The sequence below is a fragment of the Microtus oregoni genome, unplaced genomic scaffold, assembly GCF_018167655.1.
Source record: "Microtus oregoni isolate MIOR12 unplaced genomic scaffold, Mior012 000054F_ref0000373, whole genome shotgun sequence".
Taxonomy (NCBI): Eukaryota; Metazoa; Chordata; class Mammalia; order Rodentia; family Cricetidae; genus Microtus; species Microtus oregoni.
Genome location: NW_024543830.1, coordinates 4,586,464 through 4,605,516, shown reverse-complemented (window position 1 = coordinate 4,605,516; position 19,053 = coordinate 4,586,464). Strand labels below are relative to the sequence as shown.

Below are 19,053 nucleotides of genomic sequence, written 5' to 3'. Positions count from 1 at the left end.
CCATCTCAAGAATCAAATTGAATACTTCTTAAGAAAACAACATCTAAGGTTGACCTCTGACCTCCCCATGCCCACAAAGACTATGCGCTCACATGCCACTTCACCACCCCCATTATGACATAAGGATACCTGCCTTATTACGGGGTCCTAAGTTCAACCCCTAGTACCATCAAAACAGGATATCTCTGGTATAGAATGTTAAGCAGAATGGACAGAATTCTAAGTCAAGAAGTTAATAAAAGCTAACACATAACAGCAAATAAAACGAACTACTAACAGTGACCTGAATCATGACAAAAAGGTATCTATCAATTATTTCCCCATGTAGTCTAGATGAGGCTAAGCAAACCTTTTTTTTTTTTTTAAAGCGATAGAGAGGGGGCTGGAGCGAAGCTCAGTGGGTTAAAAGCATACACTACTCTTGCAGAGGGCTGAGCTCAGTTGCCAGGACTCATGTGTGCACTGCCTACAACCCAAGCTCCAGAGAATTCAACACCTTCTTCTTACCTCCAAGGGCATCTGTACTCATGTGTACAAACCCACTCCCTCCACATACATAAAAACATGATTAAAAATAACAATTACATCTTTAAGAGGACAGAGAATAAGTGTTTTAGGCTTTGCAGGCTATCCCAACTCCAGCACAACTCTTCAACCTTGCCCAGCTAGCACAGGAACAGCCACAGTCTGTTACATGTCTCAGAAACACTGTATTTACAAGACCTGCTGGCATGCCACCGTGGCCTGTTTGCTAGAATACACTACGCTCTGGTTAGAAGCACTGCAGAGGGATAATAACTGAAAAAAACAACCTACATGACACTAGGAGCCAGGCAAGGAGGCTAATATTTGATTTGCTTGCCTCTCTGAACTGCAACTTCATCTCTCCTCTGAAGCAGCCTCGTCCCAGCCCAGAGCCAGCTGTACTCACCAGTTCCAACCACGGCACAATGCAGCTGCTATGAAAGAAGTGGTTGCAGGGTAACTGCCGGACTTTCTCGTCAACTATGTAGTCTTCTTTACATACTGGACATTCTAAACCTGTATCTGTGGGAGGAAGATGTATGTGTTAAAGCAACAAGCAAAAGGAAGGAAACAACCAAGAGCCAGGCCTATGTTGCAGACCTGACCCCAGCACTGGAGAGCAAGGAGCATTCAAGGTCAAGGTTAACCTGGGCTAAAGTCTAAATCAAAAACAAACAAATAAAAAAAAAAAGGGAAAAAAAACGAACAAGCTGCCTCCTACAACCCAAGAAATGCATTAATAAAGATGCCCCCCCACACACACACACTAAGGGGGGAGTTATATCTAGAAGGTAGGCAGATAAGAAGTAAGAAGTTTATTCAAAATGGAAACAGAAATGGCAGTAGACATAAAAATGGTGGGGGAGAGGTGAAGGGAATGAAAGACGGGGAAAAAATGGGAACTGGGATTGGTGTGTAAAATGAAAAAGATAGTTTGCTTTCTGTTAAAAAAAAAAAAGACAAAAGAAAAAGAAAAAAAAAAACAACAAATGGGGCTAACTCCAATAAACCTAACAGGAATCATAAAGTAGACTCAGTTCTTAGAATAGCAGATTAGAAGAATTAGCAGAGTTGTCCCAGTGAGGTGATTTAGAGAATAAAGGAGCTTGACACCAAGTCTAATGTCCTAAGTGCAATCCCTAGGACCCACATGGTAGGAAAAGAAAACCAACCCCCACAAGTTATCCTCTAACCTCCACACATGTATTGTGGTACATGTGCACAAAGATACAAAATAAATATAATTTTTAGAACTAAAAAAAATAAGCAGATGCTGGGCAGTGGTGGCACACGCCTTTAATACCAGCACTCACGAGCAGAGGCAGGCGGAACTCTGAGTTCATGGCCTGCATAGTCTACAAAGTGAGTTCTAGGATAGCCAAGTCAGGGCTACATAGAGAAACCCTGTCTCAATAAACAAAACAAACAAAAGAGCAGAAACTTATTTGTCTATTAAATAAAACAGGGAAAACATGCTCCCAAATGTACGACAGCATCTGACCGCCAGTTTTTGCCTAGAAAACAGTGGCAACCTATGCTCCATAACTGAGGGACTGGTCTCAGCAACATTAGTGGAGTCCATTCAGTGCTTTAATCACCTTTATCCTGTTCTTCCCTTTCTGTGCTCTCTTTAGTGTGTCCCAGGGTCCTCTCAAGTTGTTAATTAAAGGCTGTACCAGGAGATGGTGCCACAGAACTACAGGAGACAAGTGCACTCGGGACTCCAAACCAACCAACAAAAGACTTTTCCCTCAGAGAAGATAGCTACTACATTGAAAGTTCTAAGGGTCAAATTCTGAGCCGCAGAAATCTGCTTAACAGTATCTAATGGCTGAGCTATACTCCAGGACTTAACGATGATCAAGGCATCTGAAGGAAAACTGCCCCTTAAAAAGTTCCTTCCTTCCTTTCCTTCTTATCTTTTTCTTTCTTCTTTCTTTCTTTCTTTTTTTGTTTTGTTTTTGTTTTGTTTTTTTCAAGACAGGGAGACAGGGTTTCTTTGTGTAGCTTTGGAACCTGTCCTGTAACTCTCACTATAGACCAGTTTAGCCTCGAACTCAGAGATCCTCTTGCCTCAGCCTCCCAAGTGCTGGGATTAAAGGCGCGTGTCATCACTGCCCGGCTACCACTTTTTTTTTAATTCTTCTCTCATACATTACATACTGACCCAGTTTCCCCTCCCTTAACTCCTCCTAGTCTCCCCCACACTTCCCCTCTCCCCCAGATCTACTCCTCTAATAAACTGCTCTTATTAGCTCTGGAGTGAACTCTGATGTGAGAAGCAGAGGGAGTCTGACCAGATAGGGAAAGGAGGGACTTGTTGCGGGAGACCTTCAGACTGCAAAAGGAGTTCCAAGATGTTTCAGGGAAAAGAGTTTTCAAACATTGTCCCCATTTACCTGACAGCACCTCCCATGGGAAACAAATCCCTAGCCTTGGATCTGTCCTCTTCTTCTCCCCATGGTGTCATGAACTCAACACCATATCCAACAGCTTTTTAAATAATTTAGTGAGTTTTGCTTCCCATATTAAGTTCTTGTACTAATTATAATCAAGTTTTGTATAAATGACTGTATCTCTTTCTTTCTAATGGGTCCTAGAAAGCAGGCATGCTAACTAGGTTCTCCACAGTCGGTAGCTTTAGAATAGAAATGTACTAAATATTAGATCAGATGTTCTAGGATGACAGAATAAATATGAAAATAACTTACCAACTTGTTCCTGAGTTACTGTCACTGTTGGGAGAGAAGTGATCTTTTCCTTATCCGCTGGAGGGGGGCCTGTGTTTTCTAGCTGTCCTAGAAGCTACAAAAAGAAAAAGCAGCAATATTTGTTATCTTAGTAACTGAAGAGGGAGCCATCCAGCTGAGAACAAACAGTGTAAGCATTAAGGATGCTCACTGTTCTTAACTTCTGCAGAACTCCAAGAAGCCAGCCTCCCCTTCCAGGTATTGGAACACACAGCTGCTTCAAAATGTCAGAGCAACACCAGTGTAAGCCAAGATTTTAAGACAGACTCTTAGCCTAAAGGCTCAGCTTTGGGCACAAAGCTAATTTCAGATACCAAGAGTTGTGATGTCTTGAATAAATTACAGCTAATAAAAAGTAAGAGCTAACTGGTTCAAAATTTCATTTGGTCAGAAGGAAGGGGTGGGAGTATGAAAAGCAGCCAAAAGCCAAGAACTGGGCATATTATTGTCTGTGAGAAGACTAATAAATAGACAACATGCTTTCTATTCTCAGCAGTCCCCAGGAAATGAAAACCAGTCCAGTTAGATGAACACAAACCAGTGGAAGCAATTACACACAGCATGGAAAGATCTTGTCTCTGCTTCCTTCCTCTACTTTGCTCTGTCTAGCAGAAACCCCTGCTTCAACATGTGAACCCCTATTTTTCTGTGAAGCATCTGTTCCTCATAGGACTAAATAAGAGGACAAAATTGCAATATATTATTTTGTTACAGGAGAAGTCTTTACTTCCTCTAGAGGTAAAATCATCATCTAGAAATCCCCTGCTGCCTAGTAGGAGAACATGGAAACTAGGCTGGACCAATAGCCCATCCATCCATTTGGTAAACAAAGAAACCCAAAGCTCAAAATTTCAGTGAAAGCAGAGTGGTTGCCATCTCAGAAAGTAGCAGAAGGAATGCAGGAAGCCTATGGAACCATGAGACACACTGAACAGACACCCTCTCAAAAGGCAGCTCCTCACCTGGGTTACAATGGCATCAAGCCCTGTCTGACCCCAGGCATAGTCCCCAGGGTTGGAGTGCAGCATCCCGCTCCTATACGTGAGATGAGACAGACAGGATTAGGTGGGGTGGCCGGGCTCTGCCTTATAGCACTGGGGGGAACTAGCAATGGACACCACTCTCTCAGAGCTGAAAAGTCACTAGTCCTCTAGAATCGTGAGGCAAAGAAATTCTCTGTATTTAAAAGGCCGACCAGGTTATCTAGAGATGTGCTTCCATTCTCAATAAATTTTACCTAACTGGAATAAAATGTGAAGCCATCTAAAATGCCACATAACATCCCAGAATAAAAAGAGCTCACTGCTCGTGGGTTAAGAAAGGTGTTTTGGCTGACCCAAATCTACAGCAGACCTCCCTCATTCAAAGAGGCCGCACGTGTCCTGCACAGTAAGGACTTCCTGGTAGAGAAGCGGCCATAACAGTTCCTGTGAATTATGACCAGCACTTACAAAGGGACTTGGCCGGACTTCTTTCTTAGTGCTGTTGGTGCTGTACCTTGGATGAAGGCACAGGTTCTAGCTAGACCACATTTAAAGTAACCAGAGGCTATAAAATGGGATAAATGTGGGGAAGGACTGAGGTGCCTCTGAACAGAAGAAAACCCTCCTACAGTAACGTTAGAAGTTACAAATAACTAGAGGAAAGACGGTTCTTAGAAGACACTGTCTGTATTCCTGCCATGCCTAAGTGTCACTCTGACACTAGACTATGTGTGTCTTTGATTTGTTTTGAGAAACTTTCTCACTTTGAGAAAAGAAAGTAGAGTGTTATGTTTTCAACTTCAAAAAATTCTTAAAGCACAAAATCTTCCTTTGTGGTCCATAAGGAAAACTCACAAAGCAGATACCAAGCTTGGTAGGGACCATGTCATTCTCCACCTCGACATTCTCCTCAGAGCAAGACAGAAAAGGAAGCAGTTATATCCTAAGTATCTTAAGACCAGGACAGCTGTCCTGAGCATCCACAAGGAAAAGTCAGTTCTGAGTGAGTTTGGGTTCGGCAAACAATAGCAGTCCAACATCCCAGGCACATCCATATACTCACCTATGCAGCTTTTCCTTCTCTATGATACAGAAACGAGAGCATCTAAAATGGTACTACTCAAGAAGAATAATACAAAGAATGATCACTCACCAAGAAAAAGGATGTGGGGATCCAGGAATTGCAGAATTTGCAAAGAATCCTGCAAAGATCTGTTGTATTATTCTGTTAAAGGATGGAAAAACTGATATAAAATACACAGAAATATTCTATAGACAATCATGGCTGACTACTCAACAACCAACACCCTAAACCACAATTGTTTCCAACAGTCATCACACAAAGATAGCAACAGAAATCAGTCCACTGCCTGGAGTATGTGTCCATTAGTGCTCTTTGTGAATTCTTCCATCTTCAAAATTAATACTACTTTTATGAATTAGATTAGAAAAAAAGCTGATGTTATGATGTAGCTCTCAAAACATTTCCTTGGGTCTCTGATACTAATGAGAAAAGGTTCAAAGGATGCTGACCCAGAGGCATTCTGCACCCATTTCCTTCTTAACAAGGGCATTAAGCTAATCAACATAACTCTGACAGTATCAAACCACAGGACAAATTATTCACTACTTCTCTCCCTTCAAACTTGGTTAGACTTAGTGATTTACATCTTGCAGACAAGATATGACAGAAGTGACTGTGTGGCTTGCAAGATTAGGATACAAAAAGTACCATGATTTTTTTCCCTTCTACCTTTGTCTCTATTGGATCATTTACTCTAAAAGAGCCAGTTGTCGTGGGGACCACGGAAAGACCTGTGTAGTGAGGAAACTAAGGACTCCTGCTAATACTCAAGTGAAGAAACCTTGGAAGATCTTCCACACCCAGTTCAAGTATTCCAATGACACAATGCCACAAAATTTTTATTTCTAATTTGTTTATCTTTATGTATATGGGTGTGTGGCCTGCCTGCTGTCTGGTCATGCAGTGTCCATAGACACCAGAAGAGAGCATCAGATCCCCTGAACTAGAGTTACATCGGAGTCAAGCCATCATATGGGTACTGGAAATTGAACCAGAATCCACTAGAAGAGCAGCCAGTGCTCTTAACTGTGGAGCCAGGTCTCCAACCCTGCAATGACTCTTAGTTTTTGAAAGGTATTTAGCAGTAGCTACTCCTGTCTTCTTGATTTTAGTGAGAGTGAATCAATTTCTTTTTAAAGCAGGTTTGCTTTTGGTTCCCAAGAGGGTTAATCTTGTTGATTTGACAGGATCTAGAATCACCATGGAAACAAATCTCTAGGTAAGGGATTATCTAGATTCGGCTTATTTAGCTGAGGTAGGAAGATCATCCAGGACATGGGTGGCACATCCCATGGGCTGATGGCATGAACTGAATAAAAATGAGAAGAGAACTGAGCAGCAGCACCCATCCCTCTGCCTCAGCTGTGCCCAGCTGCCTCAGGCTCCTGCCCTCATGACCTCCTACCGTGATGAGCTGCACCCTGGAACTGTGAACCAAAGCAAACCCCTTTCCTCCTTTATGTTGCTTTTGTCAAGTATTCTATCCCAGAAATGTACACAGTAACTAATACAGATCCTAATATATGCCCTATTATTTTTCCAAAGTTCAGTTTTCAGGTGTAGTGGTTCATCCCTATATTAACAGGGAGGTGAGGAAGGAGGATTGAAAGGTCAGTCTGGGCTACATAGGATACTCCAGGCAAGACATGGCAACATTCTGCCTTAAACAAACAAACAAACAAACAAAACATGTTATGGCAGGAATAATGGTTGCTTTCTTCTTGGAACTTAAGTCTAACGGGATGAATTATAAGCAATGAGTTCTAGAGACTGGCAATTCAATATAACATGTCCCTCCTCATCCTCTACTCTTTCTCCTTGGCATCAGCCACGCCTTCCATCCATAACTGGAGGGCAGATGACAGCAGTTGAAAGTATAACATCTTTACTAAGTAAAAAAACTAGAATTCCCCTTGGCTATTTATAAGAAAGTATGTGTGTGTTGGGAGATGCACAACAGATTCCTTATAGTAGACTTGTGGCGTCCAAACAGTGAAAAATGGGTTCCATGCCAATTCCCTATTTCAATAACCCTCAAAACGTAATCTGGTATTTTTTGATCATATTTCAAGAAATGGTCTCTACTTGGTAAGAAAAGTAAGTGGGGAAAAAAAAAAACTACTACTGACTATATAGTCAATTATGTTTGGACATCTAAAATCATGCAGGTTCATTTCACAATACAAGATCTAAAGCCGGGCAGTGGTGGCGCACGCCTTTAATCCCAGCACTCGGGAGGCAGAGGCAGGCAGACCTCTGTGAGTTCGAGACCAGCCTGGTCTACAAGAGCTAGTTCCAGGACAGGCTCCAAAACCACAGAGAAACCCTGTCTCAAAAAAAAAAAAAAAAAAAAAAAACCCAACAATACAACATCTAAATAAAATTAAAAATAGGTGGGTTGGGGCTGGAGAGATGGCCCAGTGGTTAAGAGTACTGGCTGCTCTTCCTGAGGACCTGAGATCAATTCCCAGTAACCACATGGCAGCTCACAACTGTAACTCCTGTTCCAGAGGATCCGATGCCCTCATACAGACACATATATGTAGGTAAAACACCAATGTACATAAAATAAAAATAAAGAAATACAATCATGATTATTCAAAGGAAAGAATTCATTAAGAAATAATTTAAATGACCAAAATGTACAAACCATTTTGAGAGAACACCTACAATGAGAGTAAAAAAACCCTCACGATTGCTATGCATTGAAAAAATGTTGACCGTACAGTACAATTCACCTGACACCTGCTTTCTGTTGTTGCTTAGTTTGCTTTTGTTTTTGTTTTGTTTTGTTTTTTTAGCTGAAGGCTCATGTAGTCTAGGCTGATCTCAAAGCCATTGTATAGTTTAGGCTAGCCTTGAAGTCCAGATTCTCCTGCCTTCACCTCCCAAGAGCTGGGGTTACAAGTATATGCCACCACACCCCACTCAAACATATCATTTATTCTAGTGTCACTGATTAGCAGACAGTGGCTGGCTAATCACAGATCCATCCTCAACACCATTCACCTTGGCACCTCTCAGTACAGAATAAAAAGTTAAATCTATACTCATCCAGCTTTCTTTACATCTGTGAGCAAAAAGCATGTGGTGACACAGGGAATTTTCTTAACACAGAGTATGAGGTAGTAGAAGAAAAATTCCCTTTCCTTTAACAAAAATGTAATATAAAGCAGGCTTGGTGGCACACTCCTATAATCCCAGCAAATGGGAGCCTAAGGCAGGAGGACTGGAGTTCAAAGCCAGCCTGGGCTACTGGGTAGATGTGAAGAGCCTATAAAAACTGGTTTTAAGCAGGGAATGACAGAGGAATGTCATATTAATCCACTGTTCTCATCTATTTAATTCTGATCTTTGCATTCTGTAGTAGTTTGAATGAGAATAGCCCCCAATTGGTGGAACTGTTTGGGCAGCATAGGAGGTGTGACCTTGTTAGAGGAGACGTGTCACTGGAGGCAGGCTTTGGGATTTCAGCTCATTGTATCATTTCTTTGATCAAAATGTAAGCTCAGCCACTCCAGGCAACATGGTTACTGTTGCTGCTGTGTTGTCTTGATATGATGAACTCTAACCCTCTGAAACCATAAGCCCAATTAAATACTTTCTTTTATAAGTTGCTTTGCTCATAGTATTTTATCACAACAATAGAAAAGTAACTAAGACGGACTCCAATACTATGTAATATACTTGCTATGCCTCTTGGTATCTTTCAAACTTTTTCATTTTACTTTTTCTTTTTATCCATTCATCCACCCACCCACCCACCTATCCATCCATTCATCTATCTACTTACCTACCTACCTACCTACCTACCTACCTATCTACCTTGAACTCACTCTGTAGACCAGACTGGCCAAAAAGTCATAGAAATCTGTCTACCTCTGTCTCCCTTTGTGCTAGGAATATGGTGCAGGACAATTCTGTATTCTGTCAATTATATTTTAAATAAACTCTGATTGGCCAGCAACCAGACAGGAAGTAAGAGGCAGGGCAATGAGAACAGGAGTATTCTGGGAAGGAGGAAGCACATTCCTCCACAGTCCTGCCCAGACCACGGAAGAAGCAAGATATAACCTGCCCTGCTGAAAAAGGTACTAAGCCATGTGGCTAACATAGATAAGAATAATGGGTTAATGTAAGTTATAATAAGAGCTAATACGAAGCCTGAACTAATGGGCTAATCAGTTTATAACTTATGGAGACCCCTGTGTGATTTTCTTTGGGACTTGCCGGCTGTGGGAACTGGGCAGGACAGAAACCCAACAAGCCAGCCCTCAAGTTACAGGAATAAAAGTATGTGCCACTGCATTCTTTTTTGAGACAATATTTAACCCAGGTTGGTCTTGAACTCATGATCCTCCTCAGACTCCCAAATGCTTATAAGCATAAGCTACCAAACCCATCTTCTTCTAAAATATTGATAAATTCCCTCGGTGTTCATCTGCAAGATTAGTAAAAATGCTAAATGGAGTATATTAGATTTATCACTCTCTACTTTATCACCAATCCTTAACTGGCAATACTTGAATATAACATTCAATTTAGTTTCATTTTCATCCTGTCTATACTTCTGTCTTGTTCACAAAAGTAAGTCTGAGGACCTTATAAAGATTAGATTATGCCAGTATGTCCTTCACTGAAACAATCTCTAAGAACTCAAAACAACAACTCACCCTTCAATAGCTGGTGACCGGTCAGGACGAGTACTTCCCCGAGACCTGTATCTTCTCGTCATTGGCAACCTTGGAGGCCGACTTGGTCCCCAAAAGTCAGTGTGAGTTTGGTGACCCCTCTCATTGGCTCTATTATCTTGGTCCAGTGGACTGCTAGTTAGAAATGGTCTAAAATCTTGTAAAATCATTGTGTGATCCAGACGGTCCCAGAGCTAGTAAAAATCAGTTTAAAAAAAATAAACAAACAAGAAAACACACATTAGGAAAAGAAAAGAAGTTACTTTTAACACTGAAATTTCAACAGCTCCAAAACAGTGAAATATATTTCCCTAATTCTACGTGAAAGAGCACTTGCCTAGAATGAGGAAGACTCTTGGCTCAATCCCTAGCATTGATAAATAAATAAATAATCAAATAAATAAATAACTTAAAATTTGAAATAATGAATTTTCCTCATATGTAAGGAAACAAACAAATTCCTAGGTCCTTTTCTTAACCTGCCTCTGGCCAGTCTCCCCTTCAGAAGTATACGAGCTAAAGGTAAGCAAAGACATCCATCCCATGCATAACTAACAATTCAGATCAATAGTATACCTTGGTGTTTTGTCACAAGTGAAGTCTACATTCCCAACAAAGCAAATACATTTCTCCAATTGTAAAGAACACATCATCACCACGAAGTAGAGACAGGTGTCTATAAAATCCTTCTCTTGACTTGGCACTCACATCAGAGAGGGACTGTGTCAGTGCTGTGCCAAGTGTGGCTGTATGTGATAAAGGCACTCTGTTGTACACATTTTCATCATTAACATGGGTGGGAGAAAGGCTGTTTGGGAGGAGAATCACTAAGCAAAGGGGAAAAGGAAAGGTAAAGTAACATTTTAAAAGATTGTTTTCAACTTTGTGTGTCTTTGCATGCATGAGTGCAGTGTTCAAGGAGGTTGGAAGAGACCGTGGGATCCCCTGGAGCTAAGGTTACAGGCTGTTGTGCTGGGAACCCCAACACCAATCCTCTTCAAGAGCATCAGATGCTCCTAATCACTGAGCCATCTCTCCAGTGCAGAACAAGTTTTTACAGAAAAAGACTCTTCTGCTTCATAAGAATTTTATTTTTAAGTAGGAAGATATAGATACTGATCCCAAAAATACCCCCGCCCCAGGAGGGAAAAAGAAACTGCTATGGTTAGAAGCTGAAAAATCCCACACAGCCTCTTGGGGGACAATGGGGTAGCTGTGGAACCAGCTGTCTCTCTGCTTCCTATTTTGGAGTGAACAGTCTCTGCAACGTGCTCCTACTATCATGGACTGAGCTGTCCTACGATGTCTTCCCTGTCACAATGAACTACGACACTCTGAAATCATGAACCAGAATAAACCATTCTTCCCTTAAACTGTCTGTTAGGAATTGTAGTCAGATAATTAATATAATTCAGAAGTTCACATATATATACAGAATTATATTATATTCATATAATATATACAGAAATTATAATATGTTAGCTAAAGGCTATCTCAAAGGAGACAGACTTGAGCCGGGTGGTGGTGGCGCACGCCTTTAATGCCAGCACTCGGGAGGCAGAGGCAGGTGGATCTCTGTGAGTTTGAGACCAGCCTGGACTACAAGAGCTAGTTCCAGGACAGGCTCAAAAACCACAGAGAAACCCTGTCTCTCAAAAAAAAAAAAAAAAAAAAGAGACAGACTTGTATTTTCAGGATACTGCCATAGCATTCTTTTCACTAGCAGTATGTCATGTAAATTTGATGGATTAAGATTATCATCATACTATATTCAATATATGCAAAATAACATATGAATTAAATGTTTAAAATACATCATAAGTCCATAAACCATCTCTTAGCTTACCGCTCTAAAGCTACTGAAATTCTCTATGTATCTCTCTCACAACCTCCAGAAGTAACTGCTATCCAAATATTTGTTTACAATTCACTGGCTTTTTAAAACTTTTTTATTTTAAAATGTTTGTTAGTACATGTAGATACTAACATGTAGTACATGTAGACAATGTATTTTTATAATATATACACACTTCCTGTGGTAGTTTGAGTGTAACTGGCCCCTATCATCTCATAGAGAGTGGCACTATTAGGAGGTGTTGCTTTGTTGGAGTAGGTATGGCCTTGTTGAAGGAAGTGTGTCACTGTGGGGGCGGGCTTTAAGGTTTCTCATGCTCAAATACTGCCCAGTGTTTGTCAACTTCCTGTTGCCTGCAAGATACAGGACTCTCAGCTACTCCTCCAGCACTATATCTACCTGCATGCTGCCATGTTTCCCACCATGAAGAACCTCTGAAACTGTAAGCTACCCACCCCAGTTAAATGTTTTCTTTAGGAGTTGCCATGTCATGGTGTCTTTTCACAGCAATAGAAACCCTACCTAAGATGCTCCCCATTAAATTCTTTTGTCCTTTTTTCACTTCTGCCGTCCTCTTACTCTTCCCAACCTGTCCCTTCTATTTTAATGCCCCTTCTGCTTTGTTTTTTGTTTTTGTTACTGCTTTCTTTTGTATGTGTGTTTTTGGTGACCCACTGAGTTTCAGCATGGTTGCTCACAAGTGAGGCTATCTCAGATTTATCTGCATGGGCACCTTGCCAGTAGCTAAAGAAAATGATTCTCCTCCTCCCTTTACACGGGTTTCTTAGGATCCCAACTCTAGTCCTCACTGAGTACTTTAGCCACAGAGCCATCTCCTAGTCGGGTTAACTATACTCTTTAGATTACTGTTAATTGTTATCACAACTAATAAAGTAGAAAACTCAAAGCACCTTCAACATTAGCAGAGGAACTTTGCTACTTGATTGGAAATGCAAATTGGTCAAACTAATAGTACTAGTGTATTTCTAGCCTACTTTCCTCCCCAGACGACAGTGTGCCTGAACTGCAGAAAAAAGAACAAAAGAGTACCTCTCAGAACTTTATTCCAAAGCAACACTAAGGATAAGAATAGTTTCAGGTCATCTGTCTCAGAGCAGACTTACACAAGCATATGGGGGAGAAAGCTCATTAACAGAACTGGGTCTTCAGGACACAACTTACATAAGTAGACTCTAACAGTGAACAATTACAGAGTCTTAGTAAAACATTCAAAAGAGTCACAGTTTGACAAATTTGGTCTTGAAAGAAAACAAAATAAGTTACTCTCCGTAGAAGTAATAAGATAAAGCTTCCAGCGTCATTATAAACGAGAGAGAGCTGGGGCAGCTGAGTACACTTCCCCACAGTGAGGACTGGAGCCTGGATGCCAGCACTCATGTAACAAGCTAGACATCCCAGCAAGCAGTGAGGGAGGAGACAGGAGGATCACTAGGGCTTGATGGCTTCTGGCCTAGCCAAGAAAACTCTGCCTCAAAGGAAGAGGCAGAGAGCGGCAGGATGACACCTAAGGTCCTCTCTTGGCCTCTACACATGCACACACCCACACAGAGACACACAAAAATACATAAATAATCTCTTAAAATATAAACAAAATAACCAACAGGATAGATGGTATCTTCCATTTGGCAGAACTTTCTCTGAGCCAACTATAATCACATCCACATACTTAAAATGTTATGGTCTGTTCCTCAGAGTTAAACAGCAAAAATCTCACTGTTGGTTATTAAAACCAAGGTAACTATAAATATAGTTCAAGGAAACATGTACAAATACATTAATAGCAGCACTAGTCCTAAGAGTCCCAGAGTAAACATCCAGTGGCCATCAGCTGATAGACACACAATACTAGATAGTCACAAGGAGCTAGATAGGCTCGGCTTGAAGCTGGGAGATTCTCAGCACTAAAAGGAAAAAAGTGAGTGCCTAACAATGTACTGTGCAGCCACAACAATGAGGAAGCAGTGATGCACTGTTAAAGCATGATGAAACCTGAAAACATCATGCTAAGTAGAAAAGAGTCCATCAGAAAAGGTCACATATTATGATTTCATTTATAGTTACTGTTCTACACAGAAACAGAAAATGGATTGGTGGTTGATTAATATGGGGGAACTGTGCAGAAATAATAAGTATAAATTAAACGGTTAGAAGATTAGAGATGATGAAAAAGTTCTGAGGACTAGAGAAATTGTTCCTTCCAATCAGTAAGGTGTTTTCCAAGCACAAGGCCCTATATTCAATGCCCAGGAAGTCACATTAAAAAAAAAAAATCCAAGTGTGAAATTGTGCTAGCACTGGGGAAGTAAAGATAGGCAGATCCCTGGGGCCAAAGAGCCAGCCTGGCCTATTTGGTAGAAGACCATCTCAAAAGAAATGTGGACGGGACCAGAGGAAAAACACATACACAAGAAAGACAGACGACAGAGAGAGAGAGAACATGTGTGTGAGAGTGTGATGTGTGAGTGCTCCAGAGTTAGTGGTAATGGTTATACGATGGTGCGAACATACTAAAACTGATTAATTTCTTTTTTTTTTTAGATTTATTTATTTTGTATACAACATTCTGCCTCCATGTATGCCTGTACGCCAGAGGAGGGTGCCAGATCTCAGTACAGATGGTTGTGAGCCACCATGTGGTTGCTGGGAATTGAACTCAGGTCCTCTGGAAGAGCAGCCAGTGCTCTCAACCTCTGAGCCATCTCTCCAGCCCCCAGTGAATTATATTGTGTGTGAATTCCTCTCAGTTTGAAAACACCACTAGATATAAAAAACCACGTAGATCCAGAAACAACACTAATAACTTCATAACCTACTCCCATCAACAGATATATCATCTAAACAAATTCAACAAAGGAACTTCAGAGTTAAACTGTACCATAGAGCAAATGCACTCATCAAATCTCTACAGAATGTTCTATCCAACAGTAGCAAAACACACATTATTCTCTGCAGCCATGGAAGCTTCTCCAAAGCAGATCATGCTTTAGACTATAAAAATATTCTTAACAAATACAAAAGAAATTAAATAATTTCTTATATTTTATCGGACCATAATTGAATAAAAGTAGAAATCAATAGCAAGAGAAACAACACATTTTATAAAAAAGATGAGATTAACAAGCATTCTTGATTGATCAATGGCTCACTAAAAAAAAGATGTAGGAATGTATAAAGTTCCTACAAACAAATGAAAACACAATGTACTAGAAGCTTTGGTAAACTGTGAAGGCAGTTCTAGGAGGGAAACATATATGAGTGCTTAGATTAAAAACATAACTCAAGTAAATGACTTGATGATACACCTCAAGGTCCTAGAAAGAAAGAATAAGAATAAAATAAATGATGGTATACACCTTTAATCCTAGTGCTTGGGAGGCAGAGGCAGGCAGATCTCTATGAGTTCAAGGCCAGCCTGGTCTATAGAGTTGAGTTCCAGGATAGCCATGGGTGTACAGAGAAACCCTGTCTCGAAACAAACAAACAAAAGCATAAATTCAAAATCAGTTCATAGGAAGTCATAACGAAGATCAGGGTAGGAAACAACAAAACAGAAACTAACAACAATAAAAAGAATCAATGAAACAGAGTTCTCTGAGAGATAAGTAAGACTGACAGACCCTTTGCCAAAGTCATCAAGAAAGAATACTCCCGAATTGATCCTACTGCACGTACTGGCTTTGGGGGAGCCTAGGCAGTTTGCATGCTCACCTTACGAGACCTGGATAGAGGTGGGCGGTCCTTGGGCTTCCCACAGGTCAGGGAACCCTGATTGCTCTTCAAGCAGATGAGGGAGGGGGACTTGATCGGGGGAGGGGGAGGGAAATGGGAAGCAGTTGCGGGGAGGAGGCAGAAATCCTTAATAAATAAATAAATTAAAAAAAAAAAAAGAAAGAATACTCAAGCCGGGCGGTGGTGGCGCACGCCTTTAATCCCAGCACTCGGGAGGCAGAGGCAGGCGGATCTTGTGAGTTCGAGACCAGCCTGGTCTACAAGAGCTAGTTCCAGGACAGGAACCAAAACCACAGAGAAAAAAAAAAAAAAAGAATACTCAAATAAATAATATTAGAGACAAAATGGGTATATTACAGCAAATTCCAATGAAACCTTGGGATTCACTGTGAAATATTTGAAAATTTATATCACAATAAATTGTAAAATCTAGATGAGATTAATACATTTCTAGATATCTATGGATAAAAATTAAACCAAGAGGCAATGTAAACTCAGGTGTGACAAGGCCTGTAATCTCAGTCTTTGGGAGGCTAAAGTGGCAGGGGAGGGGGATTTCCATTAAGTTTGAGGCCAATCTGGCCTACAAAGAGAATTCCAGTCCAGTCTGGGATAGGAAGTTCCTATAGAAAAAAAGAGAAAAAGAAGAGAAAGAAAAAGGGAAAAATACTTAATCACTCCTATAACATAATGCTACTGAAATAGTAAGAAAGTGTCTTCAATGAAAAGGCCAGGACCAGACAAATTCACTCAGTCATACCAGATCTTTGAAGAACTAAAACCAATGCTCCTCAACCAGTCTACAAAAGAGGCCTGGAGAGATGGCTCAGCAGTTCTTCCAGCGGTCCTGAGTTCAATTCTCAGCACCCACACGGCAGCTCACAACCACCTGTAACTGTAGGATACATGCCCTCTTCTGATGAGCAAGTATACATGCAGACAAAACATCCATATACATAAAATAAAATTTAAAAGAAATAAAAATGCAATTTTGAAAAAATTCCATAAAGTAGAAAGGGAGCATTACCAAATTCTTTCTATGAAGCTAGTATTATACTGTTACCAAACAAGAAAAAGAAAAAAGAAAAACCTCCATAGATCAATCTCCTTGATTAACACAAATGCAAATTTCTCAATAAAATGTGTAAATTAAATTCAAGTACACATTAAGAAGTACATACATCACTAGGTGGTGGTGGCACATGCCTTTAATCTCAGCACTCAGGAGGCAAAGGCAGGCAGATCTCTGCGAGTTCGAAGCCATCCTGGTCTATAGAATGAATTTCAGGAAGCCAGGGCTACATAATAGACAGAACCTGTCTCAGCTGGGTGGTGGTGGTGCAGGCGTTTAATCCCAGCACTAGGGAGGCAGGGGTAGACTGATTTCAGTAAGTTCGAGGCTAGCCTGGTCTACAAAGTGAGCTCCAGGACAGCCAGGACACAGGGAAACCCTGTCTTGAAAAAAAAATAGACAGAACCTGTCTCAAGGAATAAAAGTATTAAAAACAACAACAAAAAGAGATGATAATCCATTCAATATTTATTGTGACGTCAATGTAGAATCACCCCAGATTTCTATCACAAATAAATAGCGTAAAACAATGTATAGATGTATACAAAGTCATTTTAGAAAGCCATAAAGAAGAATGAAATGTCATTTTCAGGCAAATGGGTGGTAGTGGACACCATCATGTTAAGTCAGACTCAAAAAGACAAATAAATATCGTATGCTTTTGTTTATCAGTGGAAACAGTTTAAAGATTAAAGGAGAGAATGGGGAGGTACTTGTCCTACAAGCCTAATGATCTAAGTTTGACAAGGACTCATGGTGGAAAGAGAAAAAACAACCCTCACAAGTTGTCCTCTGACCTGCACGCATGCACAGTAGCATGTGTAAGGTCTCACACTTGCAGCACACACCCACACAAATAAATTAATATAACAAAAAATTTTGGGTTGGGCAATGGCAGCACACGGCTTTAATCCCAGAATTGGGAGGCCAGCCTTGTCTACAGAGTTTCAGGACAGCCAGGGCAACACACAGAGAAACCCTGTCTTAAAAGAACAAAAAAACAAAAAACAAAAAAAACAAGAACATGAAAGTAGATGAATTGAGGAGACTGTTTGGGAAGAGGAAAAAGACCAGTAAAAGATCTTGCCATGTAGAACAAACTGACCTCAAACTCACAGATATCCCCCTGCCTCTGCTTCTAAAGTGCTTGAACTAAAGGCATGTGCCACAATGTCAGGATTTACAAATTCTATCTTAAAATTACTGCCACTTGATTCATAAATGAGATTTTTCTCCATTTATTTCAATGTTCTTTAATTTCTAGAAGTAATATTTTATAGTTTTCCCACTTGGGATCTTAAATATTACATACTTTGATACTACTACAAACAAATATATTTTTCCGCTGAGACTGGGTCCCAGTATGTAGTCCTGGCTGTCCTGGAACTCACTATGTATAGTAAGCTGACCTGGAATTCAGAGATCTACCTGCTTCTGCCTCCTGAGTGCTAAGATTAAAGGTGTATGCCACTACATATGGCAATAAATAATATATTTTATAATTTCAATTCTCAATTATCTATTGCTAGTATATAGAATAAAACTGAGTTAAATTTTTTGTTTATTGGGCTGGAGAAATGGCTCAGCGGTTAAGAGCACTGACTGCTCTTCCAGAGGACCCAGGTTCAATTCCCAGCACCCACATGGCAGCCCACAACTGTCTGTAACTTGAGTTTCAGGGGATCTGATACCTTCACAGCAATGCACATAAAATAAATTTAAATAAATTATTTTTTTAATTGTTTATTTATTGGGAAGCACGCATGTGCATGTGAATGTGTGTATCCCAGAGTGTGCACATGGCTGTCAGAAGACAACTTTTGGGAGTTAGTTCTCTCCTTCCTCCATGATCCAGAGACTCAGGTAATCAGGTTTTCATGAGGAGCATTTTAACTATTGAGTCATCTAACCAGCCCAAACTTATTTTTTTCTTTTTTACAGAATAGAATTGGATATTTATTACTTAGAGGGGGTAAAGAAAGAGAAGAAGAGGAGAGAGACAGAGAAAGGGAACGGGAGAGAGAGAACGCACGCGCCAGAAGGGACAGTGAGAATCTCCCAAACTTATTTTTCTATCTATCCTACAACCTTGTTAAACACACTCACAGGTACTAATGGCTTTCTTGTAAATTCCATCACATTTTATACACAAAAGAACACTTCAAATCTAGACGTGGTAGTGTACAATTGTAATTCTAGCACATGAAAGGAAGGCACAAAAATCAGGAGTTCAGAGCCAGCCCTCAGCTGCGCATGATGTAGTGTAGCCTTGAGCTCAAGTCTCAAAAACAAAATAAAGCCAGAACATTTCACTGCAAATCAAGACAGTTTTACTTCTTTCTT

General features: G+C 40.4%; 1 protein-coding gene across 1 annotated transcript in view; it reads right to left on the bottom strand.

Annotated features, from left to right (window-relative positions):
* Positions 1 to 19,053, bottom strand: part of Rnf115 (ring finger protein 115) — a 71,715-nt gene that overhangs the window by 1,495 nt on the left and 51,167 nt on the right. The window contains exons 4-8 of the mRNA XM_041638014.1: positions 10,016 to 10,227; positions 5,412 to 5,483; positions 4,238 to 4,310; positions 3,237 to 3,330; positions 932 to 1,047 (exon numbers count right to left, since the gene is read on the bottom strand). Coding sequence (XP_041493948.1) covers positions 932 to 1,047; positions 3,237 to 3,330; positions 4,238 to 4,310; positions 5,412 to 5,483; positions 10,016 to 10,227 — 567 coding nt within the window. The remainder of the gene's footprint in view (positions 1 to 931; positions 1,048 to 3,236; positions 3,331 to 4,237; positions 4,311 to 5,411; positions 5,484 to 10,015; positions 10,228 to 19,053) is intronic.